Here is a 12,305-nt window from a genome sequence, read left to right as displayed (position 1 = left end):
GTTTGGATTGGTAACAGCACCTGAGATCTATCAACGAGTCATGGAAGAGCTGCTATCCGGATGTAAAGGTACTTATTGGTACCTGGACGATATTATTGTTGAAGGTGAAAATGAAGAAGCTCATAACAGAAATTTAAAGGAGGTAAACTAATCTTGTTGTTTTCATTGTTCAAGTTTTATATGAGGAATGAATAAAGATTAATTAATAAATTGACTAATTATTTATAGGTTTTAAGAGCGAGGAGTAGAGATCAACTGGGACAAGTGTGCTTTGGGGGTATCTGAATTAGATTTTCTGGGTCATCATATTTCGGAAAAAGGAATTAGCCCATCATTATCGAAAATTAAAGCAGTTTTGTCTTTCCGGGCGCCAATAACAGAGTCAGAAGTGCGGAGTTTCCTTGGGCTCGCAAACTACATGAATAAATTTATTCCTGATTTGGCCCACATTGCTCAACCATTACGTGAGTTAACCAAGAAAGGAGTTAAATTTGTTTGGGGTCCTGAACAGAACACATCATTCGAAAAGATCAAGCTGTTGTTAGGCACTGAAGCGAGTTTAGGATTTTTCAACCCTAGAGATCGTACAGCAGTTATGGCAGATGCCAGCCCAAATGGACTTGGTGCTGTTTTAATACAAACAGATGATACTGGTGAGTCGCGGATTATCTCTTACGCATCAAAATCACTAACTGACACAGAGCATCGATACTGCCAAACTGAGAAGGAGGCATTAGCGTTAGTTTGGAGTGTGGAACGTTTTGGCATGTACTTGTATGGAGCATCCTTCGATTTGATCACTGACTGTAAAGCCTTGGAATATTTGTTTACGCCGCGCTCTAAGCCATGTTCAAGAATAGAGAGATGGGTGCTACGGTTGCAGTCCTTCGACTATCAAATCGTACACGTACCGGGATACAAAAATATTGCCGATGCTCTCTCACGATTAGGAACTTCGGCTGCTATTCCATTCGATAATGAAGAGGAGATTTTTATTCGAGAGGTTGCAGTTTATGCAGCTAATGCTTCTGCGGTTAAATGGGAAGACATCGAAAAAGAAAGTTTATTAGATGCTGACATATGTGAAGTAATCCGAAAGATTCGATTGGGGGACCAACAAAATTTACCTCTAGCATACCGAGTTGTAGCTAACGAACTTTGTTCAATAAATGATGTTCTCATGAGGGTGGATCGAATTGTAATTCCGGAAAAGCTACGAGAAACCGTTCTGGAATTAGCTCATGAAGGACATCCTGGTATGCGATTAATGAAAAGCCATCTCAGAGCAAATGTCTGGTGGCCCAAAATCGATCAGCATGTAGAACGAGTTGTTAAGCAATGCAAAGGATGCACACTTGTCTCGACACCAAATGCACCAGAGCCGATGAACAGAAAGGATCTTCCAAACCAACCCTGGATAGACATAGCCGCTGATTTTCTTGGACCGCTACCTGAAGGTCAGTATCTATTGGTGGTTGTGGACTATTATAGTCGCTACATGGAGGTGGTGGAGATGACATCAATAACAGCGGCGGATACAATATCTGAATTGGCTGCTATATTTGGCCGATACGGATTACCGATAACTTTGAGAGTTGATAACGGTCCTCAATTCTCCGAAAAATGTGAAGAATTTCGAGATTTCTGCGAATCTAATGACGTTAAGTTGATCAACACCATTCCGTTCTGGCCAGCGATGAACGGGGAAGTGGAGAGACAAAACCGATCATTACTCAAAAGGTTGAGAATAGTACAGGAGCTTGGGAAGAATTGGAGAGAGGAGATGAGGAAGTACTTATTAACTTATCATTCAACCAACCACTCAACAACGGGAATATCACCAGCCGAATTGATGTTTGGTCGTAGAATTCGGACTAAGCTACCCCAAGTACCAGTGGAAAGAGCGGATGATGGAGAAATCAGAGATAGAGATGCGCTAGCAAAGGAAAAGGGAAAATTTATGCAGATGGTAAAAGAAGGGCTGAAGAAAGTAGAATTGAAGTGGGAGATTCGGTGTTGGCAAAAAGAATGAAGAAATGTAACAAACTAGAAGCAAACTATTCCCCTGAAGAGTTCGACGTTGTTAGGAAGCAAGGAGGAGATGTTACTGTAAGATCCAAGGTGACGGGGAAAGAATTTCGTCGGAATGTTGCACATTTAAAGAAAATGGAAACTGATTCGCCAGCAACAGATCAAGAGAAAAAACTGAACGATCCTAAATCTAGACCCCCTAGAGCGAGAGCGGAACCATCTCGGTTCAAAGATTTTGTATCGCATTAACTCTTTGAAGGTTAAGGGGGGTTGTAGGGTCCCACATCTACCGATAGGTATCACGGTGGTGCCACACCTTGTTTGTATACTGACAGTTGTTCGAACGGTTAGGCATACCTTCATAACAGAGAGATATTGATGATGAGTGACAGTGAGAGGGAAGCAGGTATATGTTAGGGGGCAGAAAGTGTTGAGCAGCCGCAGAGAACGGTGGTATATCAGAGTGTCGGGAATAGATGTGAAGAAAGCCATTTATAATAAACGGGATTATTGTTTGTGAGAACAGTGTTTTATTTGAAGGAGCAGAACATTACAATATTGAATGTACCCACATACCAGTTTCATTAGGAATTTTCGTAAGCTGATTGTTCTACTTTTTTTTCATAGATCTAAATTGTTCAACAGTAATTTATTAAACAAAAGGAAAACTCAAAATTTCATCAAGTATGATCGGCTATTACCCAGTACGCCAAAAACCAGTTTCTAATGAATACAACAAACGTTTAATTGAATATTTGGCTTTATGGTGGTGGCTGGTTCTGGCTATGTTTTAGATTTTTAGATTTTTCTGGTGGTCATATGATTGATTTTTGGCTTCGTAGCCTTGAAAGGAATTGAAAACTATGTATTTAATCTTTTCCCAACGGTCCATTCAAAAGCAGGAAAGCAATGGTAGAAATTAGCAAGTCCAGGCACCGAATTTCGGATAGCAGAATTTTATTCAAATTGTCCGATACTAAATTCGTTCGGACCAAATTTGAACCATATAGTTCACATGACATAGTACGTTACACAGAAACATATTTGACGAAGAAACTTTAACAAATCGACCCCTTGAAAAATGCCCTGAATGGACCGAAACGTCGGGAAAAGATTAAAATCATAGTTTTCAATTCCTTTCAAGACTGCGTTACATAATCCTGCTAGGAGAGTTAGGGGCAGTTTTATGCAACGTGGTGCATCACGCCACGCCGCACTATAAATCATGTGTTAGGCTGGGCAAAATGCGCAAGGTAAGCATAATTAATTTCATAGTAAGTAGTCGATAAGTGAAGTACGCGGAAATAAAGTGTTTTAAAGTTTAGCTTTTAACAACTCGTTCGTGTCAAAGAAATCCCTAACTCTGCGAAGCCAAAAATCTACCAAAATAATACAGTCGAGTGAAAAACAAAAAAAATCCCTAAGATGTTCGTAACGCACGTAGAAAGTCAGATATTGTAGCTTGCATCACATCATCAACGAATCTTCATAGATGAATACATAAATTTGTATTCATTGGATATACAGTACAATGAATTTTGCTGGAAAATAAAATGTGCTGGAGATCAACCGAAATGAATTGCTGAATAATTTGCTCAATTTTGGGCATGGCCACGTTAATCTCTATTTAGGTCCCTATCCCTATTTCTGAGCCCTATATAAAGATCCACTTTTACACCGGCGGTATCTAAACGGGAATGGAAAAACATAAAATAAAATTATCCGCAAGTTCCCAAATTTAGCGCCCTGCAGAATTTCAGCCCTCTGGTTGGGATTTTGCCTGTTTAAGGTTCCAACAATCTCAATTGAAATTTTGATTTGAGTCCCTGGCCACTCAGTATCCGTTAAACATATTAAGAAACTTACTGCTAGCTCAACTCTTACCACTGGCGGCGCCAGAGCTCTGGAGCATTTTTGGCGTAATTGGTTCATTTATAATTGGGCGTCAGCAGTAGAACTTAATTGGAGGCGTAAATAAATTGAAAAAAATGTCAAAACCGGGTTCTACTACCGACCAAAATTCTTCGGATGTTCTCAAGAATTCCTTAGGAATTAACTTCTGACATTTTTTTTTGTAAATATATACAGGATTCCTCCAAAATAAATCAAAAATACTGCAAGATTTCTTTAAGGAAATCCATCGGATACCATTGGAAATTCCATTCCCTTGGAAATTTTTCCAATAATTTCCAGCAAGAATTTCTAACGGAATTTACGAAGGAACTCCTTATGGCATTTCCGACATTCATTCTGAAAATTCTCTGGAAAGGCCTTTGTAAATTTCTGCGGAAATTTCCTCCTCCAGGAAATCCTTTTAGTGAAGCCGCACGGAATTTCTTGTAGTACCGCCATCGGGGATGACAATGGGTCATCGCTTCCACCGGCAGACTGGAGCTCGTAGAGCAATATTGTTATTCAATCTATTCTACAAGCATTCTAAGTGGTTGAAACAGTGACCTATTCTCACCCCCATTTGACCCATTGTCACCCCGGCGACGGTACCCTTAGATCTGGCATCCAGAAATGACAAAAAAAGATGTTCATAATCCCTAATTTGAAATGCGATGGTTGGGAGGATAAATCGCTTTCCATAGAGATGTTTGATAAGTGGTCGGGGTTCTGCCAAATCACACCAAGCGCCAATGAAAATTTCCATTTTTTCCCTAAAATTTTCGTGTAACAGATTCAATTAATCACAAATCGCATTGGACATCGATCAAAGCCATAACTGAGGATATCGTATACAACAAATGTACGCATGATTTGATATAGAATACTTTCCGTTTTTCTTTTGCAAACTAAATATCACAAGCCAATCAAAAAGCTTGGTGCGGTTTGGCTGAACCCCGACCAAGTATATGGCAGAATTTTACGAAAACTCATATTTGTGCCACTGCGGACATGTTTGCTTGCAGGTCAACTTCAAGAATTATTATTATTCCTTTATTTATTTGTTCAGGCACTCTCTGTTACTTAACCGCTACTGTGCCGAGATCTACTGTGGTATTCTGCTGTGCAGAACCCACACAGAATCTATTTTTAGATTTCCATTACCATTAAAGTTGTCGTTGCCAGTCCATCTCATCGTGAGTCCATTGTGTTCGTTTGTCCATGTCGTGCATTCAATGATCGTTGCATTGTTCGGTTGCCATTTTATCCGGGTACGTTGGAGGAATGCCTCCGAGAAGAACAAGTTGTCAGTCGTCATCAGGCAGCCATGACGATAAAGCGCGTCTCCCAATACGCTACCGCATGGGCTGCGCATCCGGCGACTTACGAGGGTTTGGTGGAGGGGCTGGGAATCGAACCCATGACCATTTGCTTATAAGGCGAACGTGTAGCCAACTACGCTACGGGACCTCCCCAACTTCAAGAATATTATTTTTATTTTGGGTAAACCTCCGTTACCATATTAATTTTTATAACGACGAAGCCATAAAATGGACACCAAATAATCATTGGAAGGTATATCAAATCTAATCGGTCCTTCAAGCTAACGACACCATTCCTAAATTGGTCTTTCATCCTGTGAAAAATGTCCTATGTTGTACCTGTGTATGTGAAAGCCTAGTTAAAGCTGTATTGCCGATATTTTCACACTTTCCATTTTTAACTGCGTAATGTATAGTATGGCATAATTCGTGTATTTACGTTTGTTTGTTACATAGTTTGTTCCACCGCCTGAGCATTAAACACTGCGATTCGAGTTGAATTTCGTTACTTACACAATATTTCAGACATCTCGCAAACTTCAAATATTTACAGCCGAGATCATCACTGACAAATGTATGAATTCAAATGTACAAACCTAAGAATTGAACTAAAACCGACTGATTAGTCTTCCTAAATTAGTTGTGCGACTTTTCATTTCAACCCTATGAAAAAAACTAGACCCTCATCCTCATAAAAACTTATTTGAAAGAAGGCGCATTGAATGGTATTTTTTCTACACTTACTTGCTTAGACGATGCATGTGTGGTGGTTGTTCATAATTACAATGAATGGCTTAAAATACTTATCTACCGACATCGCGAGCATATCTAGTTTTGCATCTGCATCTGTCCGGCGTTTATGTACATTTCCCGGTCCTGATCGGAGATCATTGAATAGTTGGCCGAGTCTCGGTCCTCGGGTATGGTAGCTACCACCGTTCCAAAGGTGCTATGACTGGACTGCGAATGGGTAGGAGGTGAACTATTGGGCATACCTAAAGGATCGTGGAGAAGTTTGGAGAAGGTGTGGTGGCCACTACCCAAGCCCAGATGCCCGTAGGGAGATTCGGCCGTTTTGATATATGGCATCCGTTTGAGGAACTGATTTGACTGATAGCGGACGCCGTTAGGCAGCGTCGTGTGCTGCAGTTGTTGTCGAGAGGAAGAGCTCGGTGAAGTAAACGAAGACTGTGAGTGATAGTGGTGTGGCTGCTGATGGTAGCCCGCAGGGAGAGGCATAGTGCTGCACTGGGGATACTCTCGATGCATGTCTACAGAGCCTCGCGTGAGAGGTAGAGTAGCACTCGATCCGTCCTTGTTGAAGCTGGACATTTTCATGTTCGTCGATCGTCCGAACGGTTCTTCCTGGATTGCTGGAGGAGGTGGTTTTATGATTGATTTGTAAGGGCCGGATCGGGGTCGAATGACTACTTCGTCGCGTTCTTCGCCGGAGTGAACCCCACTAGAAGTCTCTGATGGAGCATCTCTACAGTCCGGAGGCGATGTAGAACTTTCGGTCGATGTGGTGTCCGATCGAGGAGTTAGGGCTTCGTTCGGCATACCGGAGTCAGCACGACGCAAACAGCGCGGTGTTAAACCAGGAGCCTAGGGTTGGATTAAGTTAACGTTATATTAAAATATTTGAGTTTAATGTGTAATAATTTTCATGGACTAACTGACAGCAGACTGCTAAATAAATTGAATGTTTTTGAACGCCTTTTCATTATTTCAGATTCTGGTGAAATTGATACTCTTAGAAACGTTATTTCCAACCTGGCGTCAAGTTAGCCCCTATGAATACCAACACTGTTACGGGATACATTATTGTGCATTACTTACAACATTTTCATTATTATGTACGGTGACGGTGACTGGCGCTAGAGGGCTGCTTAATTGTTCCGGTGATCGCATGAACGTCTCGCGAGACATTGTGCGGTTGATAGGAGGTTCTAAGTCTCGGGTCGATGCATACGTAACACTGTCGTCACGGACGCAAGCGAGTAGTTTGCCCTCCTCCGAAGTGTCGTCTGCATGATCGTTTACCGTATTGGTGGGAGCAAGGAGATCGTCAGGAGGTGGTGGATGATCTGCAAACTCACTCAAATGCAGCAAATCACCGGTGGGTCCTCTTAGTGTGGCGTAGTCGCCGTCATCAGTTTCCCCCGTAATACTGGACATACGTATCGTGGTTCCGCTGGACGGATGGCTGTAGGGTAACGGTAGGATCACGGGGTTAGACTCAAACAAGGGGAAAGTGTGGTACATGCAAAATAAACACAGTGAGGAAAGTTTGGCGGACTACCACTTTGGGAGTGAAGTTAGCCCAGCTAACTTCCATCTATGCTAGAGATGTACGATAACTGAAAATTAAAGCTTAGAACTCAAAACAGGCAATCAATGCAAAATCAACCAAAAACATCACATAAAGCAATAAATACAACGCAGGTTGCAAAACGAACACACAAAAACGCTTTGGAACAATGTTGATTGGCTGTTTTACCGCTTGCCGTCATGGTCACCAATGACGTGATCAGGAGACGTACTGGTTACTTCATTGAAGGTTACTTTCAACTTCGGTGAGTTTGGTGCAATCTTTGGCCAGTACACGGTTTCTTCTTCGCTGCTAGTTGCTCCGGTTCCATCGACGGAGGACCCCTTGCCACTAGATGTCCGTAGCAGCGACCCACCGGTTCCTCCTCGTAGTAACGGTTGTGATACACCGTTCCGCGCGATCGATACCTCCAGAGGTGGAAGCTTAAAATTCCAGCGTCGTTTAGCCGTTAGCCCTAGCCAAAGGACTATCCATAGAAACAGATGCACTACAGATCCCAGTGCTGTGGAAAGAAAAAGAAACCATTTAACCTAATGTACATATAAACCCCTCAAATATGTACACATACCCGCAGCCAAAACGGCACCATCGAGGCTTCCCCGATACGCCGCACTCAGATCGTGCAGTAATGGTGCTTTCACCACCGCCAGCGCTAGGACGAAGCATAGCGACGAGCAGTGCGCAAAGTAAGCCCAAACATCGGTGCTTTGCTTTGCCGTAATCAGCCGTCGATCGCGTATCTTCACGGCCATCTTTCCGTGTCCGTACAGGTACAGCACCATCGACGAGGCGATCGTCAATATTACTGCCAAGATCGTAAGCGCGATCGTTACCGTTCCATTGAGGATCAACGGTGGCGCTTGCATGGGTAGGGATTGGCCGAGTGCTTGAAGCTTATACAGGACGCTAGCCCCAGCGAAGCTTAACAAAATGTCAATTCCGTTAGCGATCATCTGCAAGCTGAACACAAATGCAAACGTCTTCGATGTGTGCCAGAACACAGATGGGTAACGAACGGCCCAAGCCATTAGGGCGATTGCTAGATTTACGAACTCTAAGCTTGGGGTAGACGTCCAACGTTTTGCGTTGAATTGCTGATCTACTCCAAAGAATACCTGCAGTAATCCAGCAAATCCGGTCAGCTCAATTGGTTTCGTAGACACATTTCCCGGAATGGCACCTATCAGAAAGGCCGGCCTAATCGCCATTCCGTTCTCGTCCTTGATTATGAACTCGTCCTCGTCCACACTTGGGATGCTTTCCAAGCTTTCTAAGCTTTCGCTGCTGTAGTTATCCGATGTGAATCGTTTGATCTTTTTCGGAGTACTCCGGGAGGTCGCCCCCGTAGTGCTAGGTTTGATCTCGATGATTTTCGAGTTGGTCGTCACCGGCGTGGAGGGGACGATGTTTTCCGGAAGTTTTACCGGTTTAATGATATGTGTGTTGCTGTCCTTGGTGGGAGTCTTCTTTGTGCTGCTTCTCGGGGACGGTTTAGTTGCAACGGTGGACGTAGTTGTTCCACTGGTTGTAGCCATTGTCGTGACCGGAGTATTCTTTTTGCCGTTTGGTTGAGCTTTTCGGCTGTGATTGACCTCGAATATGGTATCGATTTCGTGCACGTCAAACTCGTCAAAGTCGAACTCTTTTTGAGGTTGCAGTTCGAGCCTGGTGTCCACATCGTCCAGGTGGTGATGGTTCTGATGATGTGTTTTATCTTTTTTGCCGCCATGAGATTTATTAGAGTGTTTACGATTGTGACTATGACTTTTGTTTCGATCGTGCTTCCTTGCAGCTGTGGGGCGCGTTGTAGCAGGTGGAGGAATAGTTGTGTAGATAACTGTGGTAGTAGTAATGGGTGCTGTGGTGGTCGTCAACAGATTTCGTACCGGAGGCAGAGTGTGTATCGTCGTAGGATTATCGAACACGTTAAAGTTTTCCATGGTCGAGATGGAAATTGAAGAACGTTCGTTGTTGGGCATTTCCTGTAGGGATTCATGAGTACGGAACGGATCATCATCTTCTTCCGAGGTAATCTCTCCTTCGTCATCGTCGTCATAGGCGGAAAACTTTTCCACCATATCGTTGCGTTCGGAAAAGTCACCGTTCGGGTAGAGCATGTGGCTGCCACCGTTACTCATGGGTTTGGTAGTCGTGTTAGGGTACGAGGCCGTCATAAAAGATAAAACTACCAATCGATCATTATGTGTTACCATGAAGTCCAGGTCAGTGCGCCAGATGTCGTCTGAAATGGGACAGAGAAAATCAAAGTTATTAGAATTTAAATGAAATACATAATATCTTTTAATCTGTTAGTGCAATATAGCGGTAGCCATTTGTACAAACGCATCTTTTCGAAATTTTCAATTAGTCAGAATTTCCAAGGGGAATTGTACAGACTTTCAGGAACACACACTGAATTTCGCTGGAAAATTCTCCAAAAGATTCATGAGAAATTGTCCGAAATGTCCACAGGAGTTTCTTTAAAATTTCCACGGGAAGTTCTTCGTAATTTTTTTTTCTCTATTGTCCAAGTGAACGTCGTCCAAATTTCTACGAGAAATTTTGCTGAATTTCACGGGACATTCATCCGGATATCTATAACAAATTGTTCCGAATTTTCAGAGGAAATTCTTCTAAAATTCTTAAAAATTTCGTCGGGAAATTCTACTCCAACGCTCTTCTTTGTGACGTGACTTACCAATTTACAATCTAATCTACAATACGAGTGCTTTTGAAACCGTTGGATATTTCTGCTCCCTTGACTACCTATAATGTTCGTCACCATCTGCGTGTTCAACCTTCATACTGTAACTACTAGGGGTTCCATTTTTCCCGGGAATTAACTTCCCGGGAAACGGGAAATAAAATGTTAACTTCCCGGGATTTCCCGGGATCCCGGGAAATAAAATAATTATGCGAAACTCAAAATCATTACTTGAAATAATAACTTAAAATAAAATATACTCTCGACCTAAGGGGATTGATATTTGCTACATTGTGCTTAAATGATTAAAGAGTTATTGAAGAGTCTGAGAGTTCCTTGGGCTGAAAGTCTCTTTAATAAAGACAAAAAAAAAAAAAAAGTCTGAGAGTTTTCTCTGTTTAGTTCGAAAAGCGTTACCTCTTTCTGCAAAACGTCATCACGAGCATCTGATGCCAAAGTTTCAGCATCTGCCCTTGTTTAAGAGTGGATCTGCTGTGTATAGATGAGCTCCGCTTTGTGCTACATTTCCATAATGTTTGCATTCTTCCTTGATATGGATGCGAAGACGGCTTTGACAGGATTTGTTCTGTTATTACCATAAGGTTCCTAACATCAACCATTCTGGTACTCGTCCGTATATTTTCTTAATACAAACAATATTCTGGTCATATTTGATTTATAATGCGAACCTTGAACCTTGTGCACATTTCTTCTTTGAATATAAGGTATTAATGAAAATATTTTCAAAAATGAAATGTTTTTTCGCAAGCGAAAATATACTTTCGGATGAACGTTTTATGGTCGTACCTTACAAATCCTAACTATCAATATTAAATAATTCTTTTTGTCGATCTTTATTTGGAATTCCGAACAGCACCAGAAACGCATAAAATTGCATAAGTTTGGCGAGTTTTTGTTATTAGACTCTTCTGACCTGCGTAGTTGTTACCTGTTAACGTAACATGTTAACTTTTGTACTCTGACATGTCCAGACATTAAATTCTCAATAGTTCATTATAATTTTGAAAAAAAAGACATCCCTAAACAAAAATGAGTGTTCGGAACATGAGTCTGTTTGGAACACGAGTCGCGGTTTGAATCAAAAAGTGTTGAAGATCTTTAAAAAACCTCTTATGATAAACCTACCAAAGCCGTCACTGCTCTTGCCTAAATATCTGCGATCTGGAGAAAATTTGTCGCTTTGCACGAATAAATAACTTTGATTTTTATATTGAGAAATTTCATCAAACACTAAATTTTTATTTCGACTTCATAATACCCACCGGTGATAGGGCCTACTAAATCAATAAACGACCGATGGAAACTTATGCTTTTTTTCGTCTCCCTTCAAAACGCATTAGCATACTAGCACAGACATAACACTCGTGAAATTACCATCGTTCACTGATTTACTGGTTAATTTAAATAATCATTAGTTGGCCAATCGATCACTCGTGGCGCACGCATCGGATTTTCTCTAGTTTGACGTTTGCTCACTACCGCCATCTGGTTCGTGATTTGCCCAACTAACTGAAATCAACAGATGTCGTTAGTGTTTGAACGACGATGAATTTTATGAGTGAATGTTCACGGTGTTATGTCTGTTTGTCTGTGATACTAGCATCCACAGATTCAAAACTTTATTTATTTATAATATGGGGTGTAATCTACTTTGAAAGCAAAATATGTTATTAAATAGAAGTTTCATTATGGGAACAGTGAACGGATGTTACTCAAAAATATAATTGATACTTCCTCATCAAAATAAAAAAAGGATTTTCAAATACTTTAACATAATAATTTCCCGGGAAATTCGGGAAACTAAAGTTTGCATCCCGGGAATCGGGAATCCCGGGAAAATACTACTACTCCAAAGAGGTCAATTATACACATCTATTTTTGGAATTGCTTACTTCAATTATTATCAATGAAGTCCCATAGTTGATAATCCCGCCCCAGCGAGTGATGTCGCACCCAGGCTAGAGCTGTGCAATACCGCACCGCGGCCGCCGTCGATTTTTATGTG

The 12,305-nt window shown here is 41.6% G+C and overlaps 1 protein-coding gene across 2 annotated transcripts in view; it reads right to left on the bottom strand.

Moving 5' to 3' along the window:
* Positions 1-4,464: 4,464 nt before the first annotated feature.
* Positions 4,465-12,305, bottom strand: part of LOC134227973 (protein tincar) — a 541,225-nt gene continuing 533,384 nt past the window's right edge. For both annotated transcript variants that reach the window (XM_062709692.1, XM_062709690.1), the window contains exons 8-11: positions 8,144-9,817; positions 7,744-8,077; positions 7,083-7,449; positions 4,465-6,848 (exon numbers count right to left, since the gene is read on the bottom strand). In XM_062709692.1, coding sequence (XP_062565676.1) covers positions 6,072-6,848; positions 7,083-7,449; positions 7,744-8,077; positions 8,144-9,817 — 3,152 coding nt within the window. In that variant the 3' untranslated portion in view covers positions 4,465-6,071. The remainder of the gene's footprint in view (positions 6,849-7,082; positions 7,450-7,743; positions 8,078-8,143; positions 9,818-12,305) is intronic.

Source organism: Armigeres subalbatus, chromosome 3 (genome assembly GCF_024139115.2).
Source record: "Armigeres subalbatus isolate Guangzhou_Male chromosome 3, GZ_Asu_2, whole genome shotgun sequence".
In the NCBI taxonomy this organism is placed as follows: domain Eukaryota; kingdom Metazoa; phylum Arthropoda; class Insecta; order Diptera; family Culicidae; genus Armigeres; species Armigeres subalbatus.
Note: the sequence above shows the minus strand (reverse complement) of the source record. Positions and strands in the feature narration are given on the sequence as shown.